Source organism: Littorina saxatilis, linkage group LG1 (genome assembly GCF_037325665.1).
Source record: "Littorina saxatilis isolate snail1 linkage group LG1, US_GU_Lsax_2.0, whole genome shotgun sequence".
NCBI lineage: Eukaryota > Metazoa > Mollusca > Gastropoda > Littorinimorpha > Littorinidae > Littorina > Littorina saxatilis.
In genome coordinates, this window is record NC_090245.1 from 32,133,520 (window position 1) to 32,161,490 (window position 27,971).

Consider the following 27,971-nt stretch of genomic DNA (forward strand, 5'->3'; position numbering starts at 1 on the left):
ACACACACACACACACACACACACACACACACACACACACACACACACACACACACACACACACATATATATATATATATATATACTAGATGAATACCCGCTTCGCCGGGTACGGCTTCGCCGGGAAGAAGTCGAGCTGAATACCCGGCTGCGCCGGGGACCCGGCTTTACCGGGTGTACGCCGGCAAACCGCACGAAGGAAGGGAGATAAACGCGCAAAACACTGGAGAAGAGTAATACCCGGCTTCGCCGGGACAGTGACCTTCTAAAAATAGTATAACGGGAATATGGATTGAGCGTTGTCGACAGTGACCTTCTAAAAATAGAAACGGGAATATGGATTGACGCCACACGAAGGAAGGGAGATAAACGCTGAAAACACTGGAGAAGATAAGGAAGAGTTACTGGGAATGGATCCAGAGAAAAAGCAAAGTCGGTTCAGCGCTGCGCGCTGAGAGCACGTGTTGAAATATCTCATCGAGCAGGTTGTGTCCGGGGTCTACCTGAATATGCTCACCAAATTTGAAACAGATTCATCGAGAACCTTGGGCGTGCATCGCGGACACACACACACACACACACACACACACACACACACACACACACACACACACACACACACTTTTGCAGTTGCTCACCAGGTAGCCTACATGCTGTCCACGAATGGTCAATGGCAATACGGAATGTGAAGTTTAACTTCGAAGACACGGAATTTACAGAAACTGTTGGAGCTGTTAGCAAAATAACCTGTTCCGTTTGTGGAAAAAAATTATTTGGTATGTTCATGAGCATATTTGACCCTGAACACCCTTAAAAAAGCTATGTCAAAAAAAAGAATAAAAGCGTCGGTACCTGGAGAAGGGTTTCAGAAAGTTACTCGAAAGTAGTTTTTGTCTCCCTTTATACCACTTTGTTTTCAAACGCTGTCGCACATATCTGTATTGTCACTATTAGGATGTCGATTGATCTCATAGTCACACTTACGTTTACAATTACGACCATAAAGTTTTTTACATGTAATGTATGATGTTGTCTTTGAAAAAAAAGTCATACGATCATGATATGTTATTTCCTCGGATATTATTTTTGTATACATCCTGCAAAACTTGGTTATTGTCGTTGTTTCATTATTTTTGTACATGCTATTTCATTTTTTTATATTTAGTCATCGAGGGGGAATCGAAACGAGGGTCGTGGTGTATGTGCGTGTGTGCGTGTGTGCGTGTGTGCGTGTGTGCGTGTGTGTGTGTGTGTGTGTGTAGAGCGATTCAGACTAAACTACTGGACCGATCTTTATGAAATTTGACAAGAGAGTTCCTGGGTATGAAATCCCCGAACGTTTTTTTCATTTTTTTGATAAATGTCTTTGATGACGTCATATCCGGCTTTTCGTGAAAGTTGAGGCGGCACTGTCACGCCCTCATTTTTCAACCAAATTGGTTGACATTTTGGTCAAGTAATCTTCGACGAAGCCCGGACTTCGGTATTGCATTTCAGCTTGGTGGCTTAAAAATTAATTAATGACTTTGGTCATTAAAAATCTGAAAATTGTAAAAAAAAATAAAAATTTATAAAACGATCCAAATTTACGTTTATCTTATTCTCCATCATTTGCTGATTCCAAAAACATATAAATATGTTATATTCGGATTAAAAACAAGCTCTGAAAATTAAATATATAAAAATTATTATCAAAATTAAATTGTCCAAATCAATTTAAAAACACTTTCATCTTATTCCTTGTCGGTTCCTGATTCCAAAAACATATAGATATGATATGTTTGGATTAAAAACACGTTCAGAAAGTTAAAACAAAGAGAGGTACAGAAAAGCGTGCTATCCTTCTTAGCGCAACTACTACCCCGCTCTTCTTGTCAATTTCACTGCCTTTGCCATGAGCGGTGGACTGACGATGCTACGAGTATACGGTCTTGCTGAAAAATGGCATTGCGTTCAGTTTCATTCTGTGAGTTCGACAGCTACTTGACTAAATATTGTATTTTCGCCTTACGCGACTTGTTCAGTTTTAATTTCTATGATTGTTTTAAAAATAAAGTTTGGAATTCCACATGAAACTTGATCGTGGGTCTTTGTGTGTGTGTGTGTGTGTGTGTGTGTGTGTGTGTGTGTGTGTGTGTGTGTTTGTGTGTGTGTGTGTGTGTGTGTGTGTGCGTGTCACAGTGTGTGTCAGTGTGTGTGTGTGTGTGTGCGTGCGTGCGTGTGTGTGTGTGTGTGCCGTGAAGGAGTATGCGTGTGCAAAAATCGAACTAGATATCTCTTTTGCGCTAGGAGGACATCATCGCCATCTTCTCTGATAAGTCGTTTTGATATTTGTATTGTTGTTTCATTTTTACATTTAGTCAAGTTTTGACTAAATGTTTTAACGTAGAGGGGGAATCGAGACGAGGGTCGTGGTGTATGTGCGTGCGTGCGTGTGTGTGTGTGTGTGTGTGTGTGTGTCTGTCTGTGTGTGTGTGTAGAGCGATTTAGACTAAACTACTGGACCGATCTTTATGAAATTTGACATGAGAGTTCCTGGATATGAAATCCCCAGACGTTTTTTTCATTTTTTTGATAAATGTCTTTTATGACGTCATATCCGGCTTTTCGTGAAAGTTGAGGCGGCACTGTCACGCTCTCATTTTTCAACCAAATTGGTTGAAATTTTGGTCAAGTAATCTTCGACGAAGCCCGGACTTCGGTATTGCATTTCAGCTTGGTGGCTTAAAAATTAATTAATGACTTTGGTCATTAAAAATCTGAAAATTGTAAAAAAAAATAAAAATTTATAAAACGATCCAAATTTACGTTCATCTTATTCTCCATCATTTTCTGATTCCAAAAACATATAAATATGTTATATTTGGATTAAAAACAAGCTCTGAAAATTAAATATATAAAAATTATTATCAAAATTAAATTGTCGAAATCAATTTAAAAACACTTTCATCTTATTCCTTGTCGGTTCCTGATTCCAAAAACATATAGATATGATATGTTTGGATTAAAAACACGCTCAGAAAGTTAAAACAAAGAGAGGTACAGAAAAGCGTGCTATCCTTCTTAGCGCAACTACTACCCCGCTCTTCTTGTCAATTTCACTGTCTTTGCCATGAGCGGTGGACTGACGATGCTACGAGTATACGGTCTTGCTGAAAAATGCCATTGCGTTCAGTTTCATTCTGTGAGTTCGACAGCTACTTGACTAAATGTTGTATTTTCGCCTTACGCGACTTGTTTTTAACCTGTTGAAGACCTTTAGGTCGAAACGTTGTTCATTGTCATTTGTTTGTATATTTCGTTGCGAGTCCAGTATATTAGGTATTACTCTTAGATATATGCTGCTTGGACTGCTGCCTTATGGTTTTTCCACTCGGATATTTTTCTTTTTTCACACTTTTTACAAAACGAATTAACTTAAGTTCATATGAAAAGTTAGTGGAAGATCACGGGTTATCGTTTACTGCCACTTGCTGGTTTTGTTTGTTTGTTTGTTTGTTAGTTTGTGTCAGTGTTTGGCCCAGTCTGTACAGAGACATACATGCATAAGTTGAATCGGTCTCCGTTTCAGCATCAAAGATGTATGATCGGCAGTTCATTGGTTTGGAGCCAACTCGATCACTCTCTGCCCCCGCAACTTGACTCAACTGGACACTGCATAATATACTCCGGCCGCAAGTTTTTAATTTTTTTCCTCTCCTGAAAAGTTACCCGCGAGTTTTCCTCAAGTTTTATGCCGCTTCACAGTTTTGTCTGAAGTCTTATCCCCATACAGTTTACTTCCTAAAGTGTCTTGTTCTCATTTGCCCTGACTGTGCAATTTAGCAGCTTCCGGTTTCAACGCGAAACTTTCGTTCTCTCCAACAACTTGAACAAATATGGAGTCCTTATTGGCTTGACAACTAAGTATAGTGAAAAGGTTAATTTCGGTCTCATCATTCAAACAGATTGAAGTTTATTCAAATCTTAGATCTTACAAGGTAGAAATTCAACCGAATCATGTGCAAATACGTTCGTCGGATTGAGAAGATTCTATGACATTACTGTTTTGAAGTTCACAACCTTGCACAGTACAGGTAATAGACCCTATCGGTATTCCAAGCTCTCGTGATCTCTCACAAACTTCAGAGCATAGCAAAGCATGCGGTACAGCGATCTTGTGCGAGCTGCACAAGCCAAAGTTCGAATTTTTTCGCGATGTTCAAAGCATAACAAAGAGCGTGACTTGCGAGAGCTGCTCAGATACCGAAAAGGTCTATTATATCACATGTATATCATATAGACGGCCTGTAGGCTAGATAAGCCTTTTGCCATTGCTTCAGAACTTTAGGGATGAAGCCGTGGGACTAAGGCATACACTAAATTTTGAATGACACTGATGACACGAATGATTTTTGTCCTCGAACAGGACAGACAAAAAGCATTAGTGTAAGCTATTGTGTTTTGGTCTGTAACTCCAATTCCTCAGTACAAGCAAAAGTCCTCCAATAAATAAGTACCTGCGATGTGCTCGAGGTCTGTCCGATGAAAGAACACATCCCAGTAAAGGGCACGTTACGTTGTCCCTTTGTCCACTTTTGATACCAATTAATATACCTCATTACCTGACAGTGACAGTGACATATAATGAGTTAGAGAAGCCACCTTAAAATTTAGTGCAGTGACACTTTTAATTTCTAGCTGATCCCAAGGGTGAAATAGTTTCACCGCAGGCACCACTGTATACCCAAAGCAGGTGTTTCTGTCAGGTTGATCTGATTTTTTTTAGTGGTTTTTTTTATTGTTATTATTTTTGTTTTGTTTATGATTATACTCTTAGAATTCCAAACTTAGGGGGTTTGGGTGGACAGTATGAGATATGGATGGGTGGATGATGATAATTAATCGCACTGGCTATACGCACTCGGAGTGTATACAAGACCTGACCACTGTATACACTCCGGCTTTTAACTTCCGGTCGGGAAGCGAATTTGTCATTCGACACCACTTTGCGATAGGAACGCAGAGCAGTTGATTATAAGAGTACAAAAAAACGAAAACAACCTGATGCTGCACGGCCTTTGCTGTGACGTAGATTACATTTTCACATTTTCGACACTGAACCGCATCAACACTTCGAGCGTCATTCGGCGCCATTTTGCGAAGGTACGCTTCATTTTCGATTCATGGTATCAAAGTATGCTTGGAACAAACACAGACAAACACAAACACACACACACACGAAACTGATGCTTCATGGCAGTTTATTGTTGGAGTTTGGCACACACTTGGAGTGTGTATCGACCTAGAAACGGTTGTATACTATGTGAATGTACATTATTTGCCAACCCTCGACACTCCGAAAAAGAGATAGCGGAAGTTCATAATTCAGACTGATTTTTCATTGGCTACTACCTAACGAGTTGTTAAAGGGCATTTCATTGGCTACAGATTTGTAACAGAGCTTTTCATTGCCGGAGTGTATACAGACACATCGATCCTGTATACACTCGGAGTGCGTATAGCTTTTGCCATAATTAATACCCCTAAAGTTTTGGGTTTTAAAATCTATCTTGCAAGTAACACAAGACCATATATATATTACACATCAACCAAGGACTACTACAAGAAAGTGTGTAGTAGTCCTTGACATCAACAGATTCTTGTTCAGTGTTATTACTTGTTGAGAAGAACTATGTACTGGAACAGTAAAAAAGGAAATAAAATAAGATATACAAACCAAGTTTGATTAACATGTTAATATATTTATGATCTAAAGTCCAAAAGTTCCTGCCAGGAAACTGGGTACTCCTGAAGAGAGTGAAGTACGAAAAAATGTTTCCCAATGAATGTTCTGATTCTTCCTATATGTAAAAGAAAATGAGTACAGTTTGGGCCTGAATATGTAGGCATGCCATCAACTATGTTCAGCTTGAAATTGTATACTCTCAAGAACAAGAATATTAATCACCAATAAGCGAGAAGCATAAATCTCACAGAACTTGCCTGACCCCCACCCTGAGAACCCAACCACCACCAAATGAACAGTCTGAGACAGGCTGGAGAATTTTTTCAAGAGTAAGCATAGACAGCGATAGTATTTCTTCAAACCGGTACGCAAACTTTTATGATGCAAACAGTCTGGCAAAAAAACGTAGGCTGGTCATTGGAACCAGTAAGAGTTTATTGTTCTACCAGCAAAAAAAACCCACGGTAGTTCTAAAAATCAACTGGTAGGTCATGCCGGCAGCCAATTTTGTTCCGGTATTTTCTTGTTTCAACCGGTAAAATACCGGTAATTACCGGTTAACGCCAATACTTCTGATTTTCAGAGGAAAGCAACTGTTGCAAATTGTGAGAGAGAAAAACATTTTAAAATGGTATTCTTTGTTTTGCTCTTGCTGCTTGCAGAGGCCGTTAAATTGCTTTAAAAACGGTCAAATTTTGTTTCCAGTTCAGGGGTCAAAGTCCTTAACCCTGGCCAATTTTCAGAGATTTTTTTCCCCAGCGCCTGCATGCTTGAACAATGAAGCCAAAAGCCTGGTAATATGTATGCATTACAAATTAAACCAGGGTAAGAAAAATAAGATTGAATAAAGTATGCTATATTATAGAGTGTATGTATTTGTTTGTGAAGGCGGATCAAGTGCAGCATGGGTGAGTACACGTACTCCCTTGTGGCCTCCCACTGCAGTGAGCTGCTGGTCTTCATGGACGAGCAGCGCAAAGCCAAGGATGAGAATCTCTGTGACGTTCGCTTCATTGTCGGCAGCGACTGTGTGTATGCTCATCGAGGTGTTCTCGCTGTCTGCAGTGCTTACTTCCAGGTAATGCTGAACGTTGTTGTTTTTGGGTTTGTCAAGACTTACCTTTTACTTGGATGGTAAATTGAGATTAATTAATGTTTCAGAATTTTTTTAAAGTAGCCTGTTGAAATGTGTGACACACACCCTTTTAGTTTTACAGAGATTGTTATAGGGTCTGTGACAATTTAATCCATGGATTATGTTTTGTAAATGTTATAGCCTGTTTTAAGGAAGAAGATTCACACAAACAATATCAACAATATTTTACTCCTGACGTTATGAAGACTGTCTGAGAATTGTGTTTTTAATAATGGCCTAAAAAAAAAATAGGTGTGGTTACGGTAACCCAACCTACCCTATTTTTAGGGGCCGATCCTATAACTTTTTATTACATTTGTCAAAAAAAAAAAAAAAAAAAAAAACAAACCGAGAGCAAAAAACGCAATGAAAGCGAAAGCGCCCGTGTCGCACACTTATTTCCCTGTCAAGTACCGTACTTTCCGGGTCATAAGGCGCGACTTTTTTCCTCGAGTTCAACCCCTGCGTCTTGTATAACGAAGCCCTAATCCGTGTATGAAATACGAAAAAAATCAAAGAGACCGCTTGAGTACCAGTCAAACAACTTGTGATAATGCATGTTTCAGCTACTAGCTACTGCCCTGCCTTTGATCTGGCCGCACACACAGATTTCCACTCTGTTAATTCGGTCACTGACCGGTCTCTGACCCCGATGCAGGAAGTGTTTCCTCTCTCAGATATGACAGGGGAACCACCTCTCATGGCAAAAACTGGGTCATTGACCCCTGGGAAGAACGTCCTGTCTTTTAACAAGGCCACCCAGCTATCACAATGCCTTTGGTCACTGACCGGTCACTGACCCCGATGCAGGAAGTGTTTCCTCTCTCAGATATGACAGGAGAACCACCTCTCATGGCAAAAACTGGGTCATTTTGGTGCGCCCTATTGGCCCCCTGCGTCCAATGGGTGACTGGATTACAATTTTTTTTTTAAAAGAAGGGGGTGCGTCTTAGATAACGAAGCCCTTGTCACCCGGAAAGTACGGTAGGTTTAATTTGTACACATTAGAAAAAAAGTTAAAAAAAAAAAAAGTGATTGCCTGCCTACCTACCCTATTTTTTTTGGCTATGTTACCGTAACCACACCTATTTTTTTTTTTTTGGCCTTATGGCACTGTATTTTTAGATGTCCATATGTCAAGACATCGTTCTGGAAAGCACAACTCTTACTTTATCATAGCTATCTTAGTTCAGAGCAATCTTTTTGAATATTTTTGCTCAATAGCCATTCAATGGTTATCTCACCCAGTCTCCAGGTTGATTTACATGTAATAGACAAACTTCGGAAATAATCCTGTCCGCTTTGTGTGGGTTGTGAAAGAGAGAATACACTTGCTTTTCTAGGGGAAAACGTGTCTACGTGTTTCAGACATACCCATCGCTAGTGACTGGCGCTGATGGGGTCTATGTCGACCAAAAGAGTGGGATTCCCTGTATGTGGAGTTCCTGGAGGGGGATTCCCTGTATACAGGGAATCCCACAGGGTGGAGTTTTTCAATAAAACTTGAAAACCATACTCGAATTTCTAAGAAATATCAAAAAAGATTGAAAAACATCAAATTCTACCGATGTCGCCAAGCATCACGTGACTTTCAGCGATATCAGCGACACGCTACAGGAACTAAATCCTGTGGTATTCCCTGTATACAGGGAATCCCCCTCCAGGAACTCCACCTACAGGGAATCCCACTCTTTTGGTCTACATAGACCCCATCAGCGTGACTGGCCTATAATGTCATGTGGGAAAGTTTGCCTCAATAAAAGCAAGGGTATTCACTCTTTCACAACCCATACAAACCCGACAGGTTTTTTTCTCCAAACATTGACTATTTGATATTTTAAACAGTTTTCCGTTTCAACCACTCTTTTTTGGCGGTTGTCATGACAGGGTTTGTTGTCAGGGGCGTTCTGTGAATCACAAGGTGAGGATGGAACCAAGAGCAGGATGATGGAGATAGATTTCACCGGCTCTGTGTCCAACATAGCTCACCTGGATACGCTCCTCTCGGCTGCCTACACCGGCTGTCTGAAACTGTCACCTGAAAACATCACAGGTACAGTACTCTGAACTCCCCTTTGTAGACCTCCAACAGTCTGAGAAAATCAGGTCTTAAAAAGGAGAGAGTCTTAAAATGGGGGTAATTTTACAGAGCTTATGAACAGAGAGTACTAGAAAACAAGGTCTTAAAAAGGAGAGAGTCTTAAAATGGGGGTAATTTTACAGAACTTATGAACAGAGAGTACTAGAAAACAAGGTCTTAAAAAGGATGAAGTCTTAAATTGGGGGTCTTAAAAGGCGGGTTCCACTGTATTTTGTCATCACTCTTGATGTTGATCCAGGTTCTAGTCTGTATGTCTGTGGAACATGAAGTTCGTCTGACATTAAATGCTAAAGGTTTGTAGTGCTAATTTAGCTTGTTTCATAGCAGTAATCTTCATGCTTGTGTCTGTGAGAAACTGCTACATTCTTCTTGACGTTGCAAGCGTCCTGTTCCATAATGAATCGATTTGATAATGAGAACTTTTTACAAAGAAAATTGCAACTCTGTTACGTGTTTGTGGAACAGCCCTGGATGCCTTCCTCAGTGTACATCTGCTTGCTTAGCTATTAATATCACATGCATTACTTTTGCACCTTGTTTCAGGCGTGACAGAACTGGCATGCTTCCTACTAGTGGAGAGAGTGCGTGCAGTGTGCGAGGTTTTCTTGCTGGAGACGCTAACACTACACACTTGTCTACGATATCTGAAGTTAGCCTATCACTACGACCTCACCCTCCTTTTCAAAGCTGGCCGCCAACTACTTCAGAGTCGTTTCCATGACTATTTCATCCACCGGCCAGAGATGCTGACGGTTTCCGCTGGCTGCCTGATAATGGTGCCCAAGATCTACAAGTATGTTGACGCTCAGGACGTCGGTCAGTTCCTGGTGAGCTGGGTGGAGGGGGAGTTGGACCGTGGGGAGGTCAGCAACAACAGAGAGGAGAGACTGAGCACAGCGTGCAACATTTTCACCGACAAACGCGTGTGCTGGAAAGGAGGAGGTCGGGAGGTTTTACCATCATTGCTGGTTGGGAACAAAGACATCATTGAGGAATTGCTGAGTCAATCTGTTGCTCAGGGAGTTCATGTCATTGGTGCGGATTCATCAGAATGTTGTGAGGCAGAAAAAATGGATGTGAGTGAATCGTCTCAGGATGTTCAAACAGAATTGGCTGAGAGTTGTGCTGTCAAAAATTCAGATGAGGTAACTCTGCTTAGTGAAGACACTGACAGCGGAGTCACTGTAAAAGGCAGCAAGAGTTTGGACACAGGTGAAAATATTTGTGGTCCTTTGGCGGACGAAAGCAGCAACAATTTTGACGATACTCAAAGAGGCAACATTCCAGACATTGCGATCGCTAGCAGCAGTAGCGATAAGGCACAAACAGTTAGTTCTAATGAATTAATAAATCAAAGCCAAAAAAGAGATTTGGATAGTTTATACTTCCCCTTCGAAAGCCCTAAAAAGCAGAAAACTACAGAGCCAACTGTTGTTTTAACTCCAGAACTGAACAAGCACGCAAGTGATACCTGTGATGTGTTAGTGGCTTTCGTCCCGGGAAAGGCAGCAGTGTCTTACTTCACAGCAACAGACTGCGAGAAAGGCAGGCCCAGGTTCTGTGCCATTGACTTTGAGGTGTGCGTGTACAACATACAGCAGCGGCAGTGGTTGTGGGCGGGAACGGCAACGTTTCCAGAGAAGTTTGAGGAGCGGGATGCTTGGAGAGTGACCTGTGTCAACTGCAAGGCTTACTTTCTCAGGTAAGAATAAGGACAGGATTTTATATACAGTGGAACCCTCCATTCAAGACCTCCAAAAATCTGAGAAAATCGGGTCTTCTTCTTCTTCTTCGTTCGTGCGCTGAAACTCCCACGTACACTACATGTTTTTTGCACGAGTGGAATTTTACGTGTATGACCGTTTTTACCCCGCCATTTAGGCAGCCATACGCCACTTTCGGGGGAAGCATGCTGGGTATTTTCGTGTTTCTATAACCCACCGAACTCTGACATGGATTACAGGATCTTTTTCGTGCGCACTTGGTCTTGTGCTTGCGTGTACACACGGGGGGTGTTCGGACACCGAGGAGAGTCTGCACACAAAGTTGACTCTGAGAAATAAATCTCTCGCCGAACGTGGGGACGAACTCACACTGACAGCGGCCAACTGGATACAAATCCAGCGCGCTACCGACTGAGCTACATCCCCGCCCAAAATCGGGTCTTAAAAAGGAGGGTATTAAAATAGTGGTAATTTTACAGAGGGTTATGAACAGAAAGTCTGAGAAAACAAGGTCCTAAAAAGGAGAGAGTCTTGAATTGTTAAGCTGAACAGATATCATCTTTTTGTTCCGATTTCGATGGCCTAGCTAAAATTAACAAGTCGCGTAAGGCGAAAATACAATATTTAGTCAAGTAGCTGTCGAACTCACAGAATGAAACTGAACGCAATGCAACGCAGCAAGACCGTATACTCGTGGTCCACCGCTCACGGCATAGGCAGTGAAATTGACAAGAAGAGCGCGCGAGCGGGGTAGTGGTTACGCTATGCTGCATAGCACGCTTTTCTGTACCTCTCTTCGTTTTAACTTTCTGAGCGTGTTTTTAATCCAAACATATCATATCTATATATTTTTGGAATCAGGAACCGACAAGGAATAAGATGAAAGTGTTTTTAAATTGATTTCGAAAAAAAAATTTTGATAATAATTTTTATATATTTAATTTTCAGAGCTTGTTTTTAATCCGAATATAACATATTTATATGTTTTTGGAATCAGCAAATGATGGAGAATAAGATAAACGTAAATTTGGATCGTTTTATAAATTTTTATTTTTTTTTACAATTTTCAGATTTTTAATGACCAAAGTCATTAATTAATTTTTAAGCCACCAAGCTGAAATGCAATACCGAACCCCGGGCTTCGTCGAAGATTACTTGACTAAAATTTCAACCAATTTGGTTGAAAAATGAGGGCGTGACAGTGCTGCCTCAACTTTCACGAAAAGCCGGATATGACGTCATCAAAGACATTTATCAAAAAAATGAAAAAAACGTATGGGGATATCAATCCCAGGAACTCTCATGTCAAATTTCATAAAGATCGGTCCAGTAGTTTGGTCTGAATCGCTCTACACGCACGCACACACACACACATACACACACACATACACACACACACACACACACATACACCACGACCCTCGTTTCGATTCCCCCTCGATGTTAAAGATATTTAGTCAAAACTTGACTAAATATAAAAAGGGACACTACCCAACCTGGAGGTGCCTGTAAGTGTAAATGATGGATGACATCCCCTGTTTTTTTGCCTGCTCGGTGTGAAGACCTTCTCTGGCCCACTGTCTGAACAATGAAGGAAATAGTTTTCCTGGCTGATATGTTCCTTCTATGAATTCAGTGGAATCAGAACTACATTTTTTTAAAGATACTATTTTTTGTGTCCTCAATTTGTTAAAGCTTCAGATTCTTTTATACATTTATGTTGAAGCACTGTCCATTTTAGATACTGACTTCTCTTGGTTTTCAACTTCCCGCTTTTTACATTTAGTCAAGTTTTGACTAAATGTTTTAACATAGAGGGGGAATCGAGACGAGGGTCATGGTGTATACGTGTGTGTGTGTGTGTGTGTGTGTCTGTGTGTGTCTGTGTCTGTGCGTGTGTGTGTGTAAAGCGATTCAGACCAAACTACTGGACCGATCTTTATGAAATTTGACATGAGAGTTCCTGGGAATGATGTCCCCGGACATTTTTTTTTCTTTTTTTCGATAAATACTTTTGATGAATTCATATCCGGCTTTTTGTAAAAGTTGAGGCCTCATTTTTCAATCAAATTGATTGAAATTTTTGTAAAGCAATCTTCGACAAAGGCCGGACTTCGGTATTGTATTTCAGCTTGGTGGCTTAAAAATTAATTAATGACTTTGGTCATTAAAAATCTGAAAATTGTAATAATTTTTTTTTTTAATATAAAACGATTCAAATTTACGTTCACTTATTCTACATCATTTCCTGATTCCAAAAACAATTAAAATATGTTATATTTGGATTAAAAACAATCTCTAAAAATTAAAAATATAAAAATTATGATCAAAATTAAATTTCCAAAATCGATTTAAAAACTATTTCATCTTATTCCTTGTCGGTTCCTGATTCCAAAAACATATAGATATGATATGTTTAGATTAAAAACACGCTCAGAAAGTTAAAACGAAGAGAGGTACAGAAAAGCGTGCTATGCAGCACAGCGAAACCACGACCGCGCTGAACAGGCTCGTCAGTTTCACTCCGTTATGCACAAGCGGCGGACTACGGTCATTGTGAAAAAATGCAGTGCGTTCAGTTTCATTCTGTGAGTTCCACAGCTTGACTAAATGTAGTAATTTTGCCTTACGCGACTTGTTTTTTTACTGAGTTCAGTATGCATTTCAGTTGTGCAGTGCAAAAAATGATACTCACCTCACTGAAGCATTGCAGACACTGAGACAGGCAAACACATGCTAAGGCGCACACAAACAGAGGCACACATAATAATAATAATAATAATAATAATGGGCATTTATAAAGCTCCTTATCAGAAGTTCAAAGCGCGTGACAACAATACATGTATACAAAATTCATACAATCACTGTCAGATTCAAACAACACATCATGCACATCTCACATCCCCAGACTCTATGCTAAGGAACTATCCGTAATGTTGTTGGAACAAGTGAGTTTTCAAATTGGACTTAAAAGATGAAATGGATGGAGAGTGACGTAATTGAAAGGGGAGTGAATTCCATAACTGAGGGCCATAATACGAAAACGTGCGGAAGCCATGAGCCTTGCGTTTAAAGCGACCTTGACGGAGAAGTTGAGAAGCATCAGAAGAACGAAGGGTGCGAGAGGGAGACCAGTTCAGAAAGATATGCAGGTGCCGATTCAGAGATGATATTGCAGCAGAAGCAGGCAGCTTTATACCTAACTAGAGGAATACCCGGCTTCGCCGGGGTGAATCGCGAGACAGAGACAGACAGCGTGGCCAAATGTAACCGAGTGCCGAAACACCACAATCATATTTGAAGCCGAAGTCCACTCAAACGGGATTGAGAATAACTGTTATGGCTTCTGGAAGGAAGGCCTGATTATTCAGTCACACACCAATGCCGCCAGACCACATCACAAACAGAACTCTACAATCCACAGGTGTTGCCCACACACACACACAAACACACACACACACAGAGAAGCCGTATATATATATATATATATATGTATATCTATATCTATAAATATATAGAGATAGGTGACAGTGTATTTTTCGCGTGGCTATAAATTGATTCGACCTTTTCACTTTGACAGTAAGAACAACTTCCGGGTGCAAGGGAAGCGTTCTGGACAGCGCAGTGACATTCTAAAAATAGTAACGTAGTAACGGGAATATGGATTGAAGCCACACGAAGGAAGGGAGATAAACGCAAAACACTGGAGAAGATAAGGAAGAGTTACTGGGAATGGTGAAATGAACAGAAAAACCAAAATCGGTTCAGCGCTGCGCGCTGAGAGCACGTGTTGAAATATCTCAGTCGATGAGGTTGTGTCCGGGGTGTAGCTGAATACGGTGTCCAAATTTGAAAAAGATCCACCGAGAACTTTGGCGTTGTGATGTGGTCTAGCGGCTTTGGTGTGTCGGTATGGGGGCCCGGGTAGCTCAGGTGGAACCAAAATCGGTTCAGCGCTGCGCGCTGAGAGCACGTGTTGAAATATCTCATCGATGAGGTTGTGTCCGGGGTCTCTCTGAATAAGCCCACCAAATTTGAAGCAGATCCATCGAGAACTTTGGCCGTGCATCGCGCACAGACACACAGACAGACAGACACACAGACACACAGACACACAGACACTAGTCGTATATATATGTATAGATACGTTCAGACACAGGAAGCCAGTGAAGTTCTTTCATGAGAGGAGTGCAGGGTTGTCGATGCTGTGCTCTGAAAATGAGACGTGCAGCAGAGTGTTGTACTTTTTGCAAGGGTTGGAGAGTGGAGTCAGGGCAGCCTATGAGAAGGGAGTTGCAGTAATCTAATCTCGACAGAATGAAGGATGTAACGAGAGTTTTAGTGGCATCAACAATGAGAAATTTTCTTATGGAACCTATTCTTCTGATCTCAAAGTAACATGTCTGACAGACTTTTTTGATGTGTTGTTTCATTGAGAGGTGGGAGTCCATGATGAACCCAAGATTCCTAGCACTATCAGAGAAAGAAATGTCACTAGAACCTACTGTGATGGAGGCTGGAAGGGAAGTGGTCGAAGAGGAAGATCCAGAGAAAAGAAGGAATTCAGTCTTGTCATCATTTAACTTGAGCATATTGTTTGTCATCCATGATTTAATATCTGAAGTGCAGTTTTGGAGAGTGTGCGTCAGCGCTTGGATTTCTGTAGGCTTGCATGCTTGTTGGAGTTGTGTGTCATCTGCAAAGAGGTAGTGATTGACTGCGTGTTGCTTGATGACGGCAGAGAGAGGAGTGGTGTATAGTACAAATAAAACTGGGCCTAGAACTGATCCCTGGGGAACGCCGAAACAGAGAGGAGATGGAGGAGATGAGAGATTATTGACAGACACATACTGACTACGGCCCTGTAGATATGAACTAAACCAGTGAAGAGCGGTAGAAACACATAGAAACACACGCATTTCCTGTTTCAGCGTTAAAACATTGTGAAAGGAAGAATTGTGAATTCTGTATTTCTCAGCTTTTAAAAGCAGTTGCAAGCCATAAACAGGAATTGTAACGAAATGGGCCATGAATGTGAGAAAAACAACAAAGATCAACAGCAGATCTATGAAAAAAGAGATTATGTCATATATTAAAGTCAGAAAATTATCAGAATTTTGTTTCAGCCTGCATCGTCAAACACTCTACGTTCTGGACCTGAAGAGTATGGTGTGGAGTCCACTAAACTGTCGGCCGCTGGTGGCACACCTGTCTCTCAACAACAACAAGATCAGGAGCCTGGTTCCCATTGCTGTGGACAGCAGACTATATGTTCTGGCATCCGACCGCCAGTGGGTGAGGATTAAGTTTTCTTTTTTTTTTCATTTTCATGACTTTATTGTCCCATCCCTGGAAAATATGGGTCACTTCCTCCCAGTGAAAAGCTAGCAGCAACAGAGTCACGCTACCCAGGTGTATGCGTGTTTAGATGTAATCAGTCACCCGCACTTATGGCAGAATGACAGGTCTTTTATGTGCCACCGTGGTGACACAGGGGTGGAACATGGATACCATCTCAGAGTCTGCACATAAAGTTGACTCATGTCTGTCCCGGCCCGGATTCGAACCTGCGACCATAGGATCACAAGTCCAGTGCTCTACCAACTGAGCTACCGGGCCTTCCAGTCTACACTGTGTCACCTTGTGCAGGTTATCTGCTAAGGAATCTCCAACTGCATCAGAAAGACAGGGTTAAAGCTAAGAAATCTCAATAAAACAGACAGCTAGTCCAATATCCTGCTTTCAATTAATATTTTTCTTGACTTGGGGAAAATCTGTTTCATCTGCATTTTCACTGTACCCTTTTCAGGATACAGACAGACATGAGTATCTGTGCAAGCAGCGCTACTTCCGACTGGCTGAGAACAACAGGTGGGAGATGATTGTGGACGTGGAACACACACACTCATCCACCCCCCTCACTGTTCTGACGGTTAGCGACAGCAAAGTGTGCGTTGTCAAGGCGACCATTGCTGTCAACCTTGAGAAAAGCATGCTAATTGTGAAGGAGGGACACATTTTCGACTGTGCCAAAGGTATGTGTAGAGTGTGTAATTACACTCTTTATTAGAACAGGAGGAGGGTTGGGGTGTATCTTTGTTTTTTTGTTAATTTATGTTACAAATTTGGCTCAGTCTAAACAAGGTATAATGCTTATGGTGGGAAAAAATTGGTTGTGACGACAATGATAAGGACTTTGTCTTATATTCATTTATTTTTTTAATGTGAAAGGCGCAGCAAGATTTACGTTAAATGTTGTTTGCATTTCTTTATGTATGAGATAGCCGACCTGTTGGGTAAGGAAGTCATGTTTAGAAACTGTGCAAAAACTTGCAAGGAAATTTCACCAGCCAAAGATTTCTTCCAGCAATGCTTTTCTGTCACATTCCCATGAAGTATTTGTGAACTCGTAACCCCCCCCCCCCCCCCTTTTTTTAAGACCTTTGCTAATCTGAGAAAATCAGGTCTTCAAAGGGAGGGAGTCTTAAAACAGATAAGAGGTAAATTTATAGATATTATAAACGGAAAATGGAAAACTGATTTCTTAAAAGGGGGTGAGCGCTTATAACGGGGGATCTTACAGGTGGTTGCACGGTACATAAAGACAACTGTACTCATCAGTAAGTTATTTCTTCTCCAGGAGAAGTGAAGAAGTTCAGTGGGACAACGTACGCAGCCTCCCCCATGCGTGTAATGGTGCGTGACGGTCAGATTCACATGGTGGACGGTGACAGCTTGCAGCGTCGCATGCTGCTAGACATTCAGGCCTGGGAAGACTTGGGCAAAGTGGACCTCTCGGACATCAAAATGTGAGACTCTCCAGAAATTGTGTGTGTGCGTACGTGTTAGCGTGCGTGCGTACACGTGTGTGTTTGTGTGTGCTTGGGGTGACTTCTCAACAAATAAAAGCTAAACGTGACAAGACAATCAAAGGCTCACGCAGCTTTGATTTAGTGGGTTTGTTAATAGCCAGCCTGACAGATCAGTCCAAGCTGCAAAACTGATATATATATATGTAATGAAATTTGACAGATTCGGAACCATGGAGTCATTATTTTGTTGTGTCTTGTTGTTTTGTTCCTTCCTTGACATTTGCAACAAAGTTCATTTCTCCAATTAGTTTAATCATAAATCCAGGATGAAGGCTTATAGTCGACTTAATTGTGAACAAGTTTTCCGATGAAAGTCCAAATTTAATTTAATAGATGATATGTCCATACAGCGAGAAGACCAGACATCTATCTAACGCACAATACACTTTTTCAGAGCTCGTTCTGCCTCAGGCGAGTCTTACCTCCCCTGTCTCTCACATAATGCTACCAACATGGGAGCGTCAGTTTGGGAGTTCTGTGCCTTCCTCGACCATCGCTCTGTGCTGACAGAACTGCGTGTGACTGAGGAACACAAGGCAGAAACAGTTCGTCACCCGCCCCCACCCTTCCGCTACGTCACTGCCACCACTGCTTGCCAGCTGAGCAGAGACTTTGTCGCCTCGTTGAACCCTTGTCGATATCTTCATGCAGACATCAGACAGTGATGACAGCCACGGGACAAAGAGCTATAGAATTGTGAAGCTATGGAGGTCAAACATGTGACAATTTCTCAGGTCCTTCCATTCGCATTCGGAAATAAGACAAGGACGAATAGAGGTGAGCTGTTTTGATTGGAGGTTTTCTCTTAGGGTAGGGTTTCCCAAAGAGAAGGAAATGATTGAATTGACATACTTCCCAAAAAAGTCTGTTACTCTTTCCAAGACTTATAAGATTTTGTCTTTTTAATAAAGAGAAAGGATAAACTTCAAGATTTGCTGCTAAGTTTTGCCAACATGAATTTTCTTGTTGCAATTAGAAGTGCCGACACTGAGATGAATGAAATATAATGAAGGAAGGATGAAGTGTAGCTCTGTGTGTGTTTGTGTGCGAGTGAGAATGTGTGTGTGTTTGTGTGTGTGAGAATGTGTGTGAATGCGTGTGCTTGTGTAGCATGATCTCAAATTTATATATGATTTACTGGAGTTTTTATGTATACTTTTTCAGGAAACAAGTATGAATGTATTGTCAGAAAGTTTTACTGCGCAAATACGGGGCGATTGACAGCTCTGTTTCAGTATCTTGATGCCTTCAATATCGTATGCCTAAAATGAGTTATAGTCATGGCAGTTTTTATGTACATGATGTTTTACAGAGGATGCATACATGAGAAGGGTTGTTTTACTATAATTGTAGTTTTTGAGGGCCAGACATTACTTATTGTATACTTTTTGCGTTCTTTCTGTGGAGCACAACTCATTTTTTACTTGCTCAACAACATTTGCACTATTTCTATTATGTTGTATTTTATTGGAGATGGAATAAAAAGCGCAAAACATGCTGGAAAAACTCAACACATCTGTTTTTAATTGTCGTTTATTGAAATGAACATGTCAAAAAATAACATCAAATTTTAATGGCATTGCAGTTGTTTTAAGAGACAATTCATAATTATGTCACAATATTGCATTGCAGTAGTCTGGGAAACAAACAATTCTTTCACAGATCTCAGAGTTGTACATGTCATGGTTAGACTAGATCACTGTTACCTGATGTGGCTAGTTTTAGAGTTCACTACTGCAATGGACACCCTGTCTTAAATTTAGGGGTCTTAAAAGGTTCTTTCTTTCTTTATTTGGTGTTTAACGTCGTTTTCAACCACGAAGGTTATATCGCGACGGGGAAAGTTGTCAATTGTTTCTTGTTCACAAAAGCACTAATCAAAAATTTGCTCCAGGGGCTTGCAACGTAGTACAATAACCTTACTGGGAGAATGCAAGTTTCCAGTACAAAGGACTTAACATTTCTTACATACTGCTTGACTAAAATCTTTACAAAAATTGACTATATTCTATACAAGAAACACTTAACAAGGGTAAAAGGAGAAACAGAATCCGTTAGTCGCCTCTTACGACATGCTGGGGAGCATCAGGTAAATTCTTCCCCCGAACCCACGGGGGGAGTCTTACAAGGTGGGGTCCACTGTATACGCATATTATAAGACCCTGCTCCATCAGATTAATTTTAAGCTTAAAATCTGTAAATGTGCCTCCATTTCAGACCTGATTTCCTCTCATTTTTAGCTTTTTATTCTAAATGAGGAAAACCTCTGTATTGAATCCCCAAAAGTGGTACTGTGTTTTGAACATCAGTTCAAATAGAGGTACATTTTCTGATTTTCGCACCTATAAACACCCTCAACAAAACCCACAAAACCTGATCGAAAGCATTTTTTTGTGTAGTATTTTCCTTTTTATTTATTTTTTATTTCTCCTTCAACAACTAATTTCCTATTTTTTAATCCATCTGTAAACTGGCAAGAGGTCAGTCTGATGGGTAGATGCTTTGTTGGAAAACTCGTCCCCTAAAATACATGTACAAATGTAGTGCACATGTAAAGTAACTAGCGGTACTAGGTCACTTGATGTCATAGATTTACATGTAACTCTTTTTTGATTTTGTTTTTTTGAGCACCAGGATCCATTCAAGGATGGGATATCCAGGGTGGGAAATACATAGTACATGTACACATTCCCCCTCTCTCTCTTTTTGTTTTTTTGTTTACCTCTCTAGCACACACACACACACACACACACACACACACACACACACACACACACACACACACACACACACTCTCTCTCCCTCTCTCTCTCTCTATCTAGTCATGAAAACGTATGCAATATCCATGCATAACAACTGACATCACAGATCAAGTACATCATATAAAAAAAATTACAACATGACATGGTGTACAATCTTCAACACATGCACACATCTATATATATATACGACTAGTGTCTGTCTGTCTGTCTGTCTGTCTGTTCGCGATGCACGGCCAAAGTTCTCGGTGGATCTTTTTCAAATTTGGACACCGTATTCAGCTACACCTTGGACACAACCTCATCGATGAGATATTTCAACCGTATTCAGCTACACCACGGACACAACCTCATCGATGAGATATTTCAACACGTGCTCTCAGCGCGCAGCGCTGTGCGCGCTGAACCGATTTTTTTTTGTTGGTTGTTGTTGTCGGGATCCACTACCAGTAACTCTTCCTTATCTTCTCCAGTGTTTTCCGCCGCGATTATCTCCCTTCCTCCGTCAATCCATATTCCCGTTATTACGTTACTCTTTTTAGAATGTCACGATTGCACCCGTAAGTTGTTCTTACTGTAAAAGTAAAAAGGTCGAATCAATTTATAGCCACGCGAAAAATACACTGTCATCTATCTCTATATATTTATAGATATAGATATACATATACGGCTTCTCTGTGTGTGTGTGTGTTTGTGTGTGTGTGTGGGCAACACCTGTGGATTGTAGAGTTCTGTTTGTGATGTGGTCTAGCGGCATTGGTGTGTCAGTAAGTTCAAGCCTTCCTTCGAGAAGCCATAACAGTTAATCTCAATCCCGTTTAAGGTGGCCTTCGCCTTCAAAGGTGATTGTGGTGATTAGGCACTCAGTTACATTTGGCGTCGTCGACTACCCCACCCCTTTACTTTTCTTCTTTTGTCTTATTTCTGCCTTACCAGTCCTTTCACCTATATTTCCTTCCAAGAAAACTCTCCCTACTATTCCCTGCAGTTTTCCAATTCTTTTCTTGTTGTCTTATTTCTACCTGACTGGATCCATCACCTTTATTTCACTTACCAAAAGTCTTCTTTTCCACATCCTTATTTCTCTGCACCCCGCATGTCGTAAGAGGCGACTAACGGATTCTGTTTCTCCTTTTACCCTTGTTAAGTGGTTCTTGTATAGAATATAGTCAATGTTTGTAAAGATTTTAGTCAAGCAGTATGTAAGAAATGTTTAGTCCTTTGTACTGGAAACTTGCATTCTCCCAGTAAGGTCATATATTGTACTACGTTGCAAGCCCCTGGAGTAATTTTTTGATTAGTGCTTTTGTGAACAAGAAACACTTAACAAGTGGCTCTATCCCATCTCCCCCCCTTTCCCCTATCCCATCTCCCCCCTTTCCCTCGTCGCGATATAACCTTCGTGGTTGAAAACGACGTTAAACACCAAATAAAGAAAGAAAGAAAGACAGCGATGGGACTCGACATGAAATGTTCAGGCCCCTGAATCATTTCCTAAGTTCATTCAAAGGGGGTCGAGTGTGACAGGGAGACTACCGTCGCCCTTCACAGCAGACTCTGCAGAGTTGTTCGCCTTAGAAGTTGTGGGCTTTCCTTGCATGTACCCGTAACTTACTGTAAAAGTGAAAAAGTCGAATCAATTTATAGCCACGCGAAAAATCCACTGTCATCTATCTCTATATATTTATAGATAGATATATACGGCTTCTGTGTCTGTGTCTGTGTGTGTGTGTGTGGAGGCAACACCTGTGGATTGTAGAGTTCTGTTTGTGATGGGGTCTGGCGACTTTTGGCTGTCTGTATGTTCTGGCATTTGAGAAGCCATAACAGATAATATAGGGCTTAGAAATAAGCTCTAAAATTCTCAATCCCGTTTGACAGGACTTCGCCTTCAAAGGTGATTGTGGTGAACCGCCACGCTGGCTGTCTCTGTCTCGCGATTCACCCCGGCGAAGCCGGGTATTCCTCTAGTTATATATATATATATATATATATATACTAGATGATTACCCGCTTCACCGGGTACCGGTTTCGCCGGGATGAGATCGCGAGACGGAGTATGAATACCCGGCTTTGCCGGGAAGAAGTAGAGCCGAATACCCCGCTTTGCAGGGTGAGTTGCGCACCGTACGCCGGCTTCGCCGGATACCCGCGATTAACGCCACATGAAGGAAGGGAGATAAACGCGCAAAACACTGGAGAAGATAAGGAAGAGTTACTGGAAATGGATCTACAGAAAAACCAAAATCGGTTCAGCGCTGCGCGCTGAGAGCACGGGTTGAAAATTTTCATCGACCAGGTTGTGTCCGGGATCTACCTGAATATGCCCACCAAATTTGAAGCAGATCCATCGAGTACTTTGGCCGTGCATCGTGAAGAGAGACAGACAGATAGACAGACAGACAGACACACACAAGCCGTATATAGATATAGATATATATATGTATGAATATAAACATCTTACACCTCAGCCCCGTACACACACTTAACCGGCCATTTCATGGAAAAATATGGGTACATAAAAATAAATAATCATTATTTCTGATAGATCACCTTTGCGTAGCCCTTTTTGTGTGAAACGTGATGTTAGAAAAAAAAAATCATGTACATGTTATTCTCTCATAACTAGTAAATTCAGAACCCCGTTTCACCCTTTAACTGAACAGTGAAACCACCCTTTTTCAGATCAGATACCATCTTACTTCTTCTGTTACCAGCCTGGAGTGGTATTCAAGAAAATAAAGAATTTGAGGTGGTTTCAGATTCTGAGGCTGTCTTAGCTACTACGCTTTAATTTCCGATTTTAACTGGCATTCATGAGTGCACCTCACAACATTTTTAGCTAACGAGGTTGTCTATTTATAAACCACGCGCACATACACCCTTATCAAAGGAAATCACCACCACTCGACCCTTCCTACTAGTCAGCGAGGCGACCGATTGCATCAGACCAGATGAGGACACAGCCATCCGAACATCAAAAGATTACCAGGCGGCATAATGCCGTTAGCGACTGTAGAGCTGAGAGGTAGGTCCCGTAAGTTAAAAATCGTCACGTGACTTTGGCGGGTCGAAACAAGGTTTAATGAATGGCAATTAGCGCGACTTACAGAACAAACAGCGCCACCATGCGGCACTAAAACTTCCTGGCATACCAGTCCTGGAGCCATCTTTAGATGCATACAATGTCATGTACACAGCAAATATACTCATACTCATCTGTACACAAAAGGGTGTGAGAAATAAGGTGCTGTAACAAGTCACTCAATTGCACATGCACAATAATGTTTCCTGATATAGAAGAATGTCACTATGGATCTAACAAATGTGAACGTTGAGGCAAACTATCCCCAAATACTATTTGATGGAAATGACTATAATCATAGTCAAGTTCTAAGTCCAAAAATAGCTGTGTCTCGATACATTCCCTCAACTTGATCTGCAGTCATGGATAAAAACACCAGATAACACTTCCTGAAGATTGTCAAACAAGCTGTTCAAGGATGGGAACTATAAATTTGACCACCGCTGAACCAAAAGTGTTCAAAGCAAAATGTCAGCGTCTTAAGTATCAACTGAGATTTCTTCATCTCGCACACACAAATTAAAACAGCACTTTCCTTTACTAACACTTCTCAAGCTCTTGATTGGCTTTCCAGACGGGCGCAGTGGCGTGGTGGTAAGACGTCGGCCTCCTAATCGGGAGGTCGTGAGTTCGAATCCCGGTCGCTGCCGCCTGGTGGGTTAAGAGTGGAGATTTTTCCGATCTCCCAGGTCAACTTATGTGCGACCTGCTAGTGACTTAACCCCCTTCGTGTGTACATGCAAGCACAAGACCAAGTGCGCACGGAAAAGATCCTGTAATCCATGTCTGAGTTCGGTGGGTTATGGAAACACGAAAATACCCAGGATGCCTACTCAACGAAAGCGGAGTGAAGCTGACTATGCTCTCAGAGTATAGTGTGGGGAACCCAAATGGGCAAACAAGCTCACACGTAACCAGACAATTCTGGAATGCTGAAGAAGAAGAAGATTGGCTTTAGTTTCCAAAGCAATGATCGCCTTCAAAAGTAATTCAGGCATTACTGATGAATGCCTTACCCTACACACTGTGATTTACGATGTGTATTCCACCACACCTGCAAACTGTAATCTTTATGCTGACCTGCTAAGTATGGCCGTCCAACCTCCACCCACATTTTTTTCTTAAAAGAAAAGCTGCAGTTCATACTGGTACCCGAGACATAAAACATATGAGCATAGGTGTATTCAATCTTCCTGAACACACACACACAAAAAGGCAAGAATCTCAAGGTTCTGTTCTAACTCGTATCTACCTGGCACCAGAGATGCTCTAAAAGAGAGATCACCCACTCTCTCTTTGGCCTTGCTATAGAAGTTGAAGCCAGAATTTGTTGATTTGGCCAACTAACAGGATCTCCAAATCATCCAAATGTGACGTTTGGAATTGTTACACACAATGCGGTCTCAAACAGCTTGGGCGTGGTACATTGTATCACATAATTCCAACATGTCAAATTTTTTCACCCCTGCACTATGTAACCAAGATGGCTGATGACGCTTTTATAATTACATGGAATTCCAAATGTTCCAGACTGCTTGAGTGAGCAATCTCTCTTAAATTGTAGTATCTCTACTGACACAACAGTGTGTGATGCAGACCTGCAAACAGTACCCATGGATGATATGGTACAGTTGTCCCTGAATGTTTCTTACAAAATCAAATGGAAAAGATAGAACACACTTCAACCTTGCATTTATAGCTCTTCCCTTTTTTCTGCATGTTCCAGCTTAATTTTCATCAAGGCTCTGTCTAGAATATTCACACATAAACTGTGTTTCGTCTAAGAATCTTAACATAAAAACACCATCAAAATCCATGTTCTCTGTGTACAAACAAACATGTATAACACATCTGTCTCTCTCTCACTCACAGCACTGTCATACATTTCCACAGACTTTAACACGAGCATGTCCAGTTTCAAAGGCTTGCTCAGCGCTTAAAACAACAATTACTGTGGTCTTAGCGCTATAAGCAAAATCTGAGTAGTGAGCCAATGCAAGTCACCCATTGTCTGTACTCAAAAATTTCAAAAATAAATTTTCATTCAATTAATATACTTACTCAACTCACGTAAGCATCAAACTGAAGTTAATCTATCTATCTATATATATATATACGACTTGTGTCTGTGTGTGTGTCTGTGTGTTCGCGATGCACGCCCAAGGTTCTAGGTTCTCGATGGATCTGTTTCAAATTTGGTGGGCATATTCAGGTACACCCCGGACATAACCTGGTCGATGAGATATTTTAACACGTGCTCTCAGCGCGCAGCGCTGAAGCGATTTTGGTTTTTCTCTGGATCCATTCCCAGTAACTCTTCCTTATCTTCTCCAGTGTTTTCAGCGTTTATCTCCCTTCCTTCGTGTGGCGTCAATCTATATTCCCGTTTCTATTTTTAGAAGGTCACTGTCGACAACGCTCAATCCATATTCCCGTTATACTATTTTTAGAAGGTCACTGTCCCGGCGAAGCCAGGTATTACTCTTCTCCAGTGATTTGCGCGTTTATCTCCCTTCCTTCGTGCGGTGCGCCGGCTTTCGGGTCCCCGGCGCAGCCGGGTATTCGGCTCGACTTCTTCCCGGCGAAGCCGTACCCGGCGAAGCGGGTATTCATCTAGTATTATATATACGACTTATGTCTGTCTCTGTGTGTGTGTGTGTGTGTGTGTGTGTGTGTTCCCGATGCACGGCCAAAGTTCTCGATGGATCTGCTTCAAATTTGGTGGGCATATTCAGGTAGACCCCGGACACAACCTGGTCCATGAGAATTTTCAACACGTGCTCTCAGCGCGCAGCGCTGAACCGATTTTGGTTTTCCTGTTCATCTTCCCAGATCCATTCCCAGTAACTCTTCCTTATCTTCTCCAGTGTTTTGCGTTTATCTCCCTTCCTTCATGTGGCGTCAATCCATATTCCCGTTACTATTTTTAGCAGGTCACCGTCCACAACGCTCAATCCATATGCCCGTTACTATTTTTAGAAGTTTTCCTTCGTGTGGCGTCAATCGCGTACGGTGCGCCACTCACCCGGCAAAGCCGGGTACCCGGCAAAGCCGGGGTACGGTGCACCACTCACCCGGCAACCCGGCACAGCCGGGTTTTCGGCTCTACCTCTTCCCGGCGATGCCGGCTACCCGGCGAAGCGGGTATTCATCTAGTTGCTATATATGTGAGTTGACGTAAGAATATGTTATTTAATTTGTTTTACAAAATTAATTATCCTCAAAAGGATAAAATCACAGTTACTGAGCAAGCATACCATTGTCCTGCAAGGACCAGTTTCAAGTCTTCTTTGTAAAATTACCTCTGAAAACTGATGCGCATTTCATTCACTGGTACATACACACTGCAATGACAATATTAATCTCTTCTGGACGAAGATACCTTGGATGAAACTTGTTGCACTGTTTCAACAACTGACGCTCACACAGGGCTGTGCCAACGCAACCCCTCCAACTGAACATTGTTACTCACTTTCATCAGCCGACAATTACACGCTCACACAGGGAAAAGGTTGTGCTAACGCAACCCCTCCAACTGAACATTGTTACTCACTTTCATCAGCCGACAAATACACGCTCACACAGGGAAAAGGTTGTGCTAACGCAACCCCTCCAACTGAACATTGTTACTCACTTTCATCAGCCGACAAATACACGCTCACACAGGGAAAAGGTTATGCTAACGCAACCCCTCCAACTGAACACTGTTACACACTTTCATCAGCCGACAAATACACGCTCACACAGGGAAAAGGTTGTGCTAACGCAACCCCTCCAACTGAACATTGTTACTCACTTTCATCAGCCGACAATTACACGCTCACACAGGGAAAAGGTTGTGCTAACGCACCCCCTCCAACTGAACATTGTTAATCACTTTCATCAGCCGACAAATACACGCTCACACAGGGAAAAGGTTGTGCTAACGCAACCCCTCCAACTGAACACTGTTACTCACTTTCATCAGCCGACAATTACACGCGCACACAGGGAAAAGGTTGTGCTAACGCAACCCCTCCAACTTAAACACTGTTACTCACTTTCATCAGCTAACAATTACACGCTCACACAGGGAAAAGGTTGTGCTAACGCAACCCCTCCAACTGAACATTGCTACTCACTTTCATCAACCGACAATTACACTCACTGAGGACAGTGGCACACTCTTGGGATCAGACTGAAGAACAATTCACTTACACAACACTTGCACATTCCAAAAATTCTTGCCAACTTGTCCTGGTGATAACCAGCGCACAGACTGATCAGTTCACACACGCCGAACGTCCTTGTCAACTTTTCCAGACAAATCCTGGTGCAGAAACTGACTATTTAGCACTTTCCCTTTCTCCCTGCTTACACCAACTTTGCGACGGGTAGAAGCTGCACACTACAATCAGTTTGCATCTTCATAGTGTCTGTTGAGAACACAGGAAGGGAGGCTACTGCCCATAGGCCAAGAATCGCCTACTGGCCCTTGCTCAGTCTCATCTGTGGTTGTTGATGTATGTTGTCGGCAGCTCTAACAAGAACAGTTTTCTGATGAAATCTGTGAAGCTATCTGCAAACA

The 27,971-nt window shown here is 41.7% G+C and overlaps 2 protein-coding genes across 4 annotated transcripts in view; one reads left to right on the forward strand and one right to left on the reverse strand.

The window, feature by feature from the left end:
- The first annotated feature begins 3,830 nt into the window (after nt 1–3,830).
- On the forward strand, nt 3,831–19,195 carry LOC138967120 (uncharacterized). Of its 3 annotated transcripts, none has more exons than XM_070339622.1 (8): nt 3,831–3,919; nt 6,617–6,806; nt 8,751–8,916; nt 9,508–10,666; nt 15,815–15,983; nt 16,498–16,723; nt 17,329–17,497; nt 17,955–19,195. In XM_070339622.1, exons 2-8 carry the CDS (start codon nt 6,633–6,635, stop codon nt 18,223–18,225), a joined length of 2,334 nt encoding a protein of 777 aa, XP_070195723.1. In that variant the 5' UTR covers nt 3,831–3,919; nt 6,617–6,632; the 3' UTR covers nt 18,226–19,195. The 3 variants fall into 3 exon arrangements, with proteins under 3 accessions (XP_070195723.1, XP_070195715.1, XP_070195706.1); XM_070339614.1 differs by having other exon boundaries at nt 3,837–4,076; XM_070339605.1 differs by having other exon boundaries at nt 3,837–4,053.
- A 764-nt stretch (nt 19,196–19,959) lies between these two features.
- LOC138967144 (large neutral amino acids transporter small subunit 1-like) overlaps nt 19,960–27,971 on the reverse strand; it is a 60,064-nt gene continuing 52,052 nt past the window's right edge. Inside the window, exons 10-11 of the mRNA XM_070339646.1 lie at nt 20,657–27,962; nt 19,960–20,607 (exon numbers count right to left, since the gene is read on the reverse strand). Of these exons, the coding sequence (XP_070195747.1) occupies nt 27,889–27,962 (74 nt within the window). The 3' untranslated portion in view covers nt 19,960–20,607; nt 20,657–27,888. The remainder of the gene's footprint in view (nt 20,608–20,656; nt 27,963–27,971) is intronic.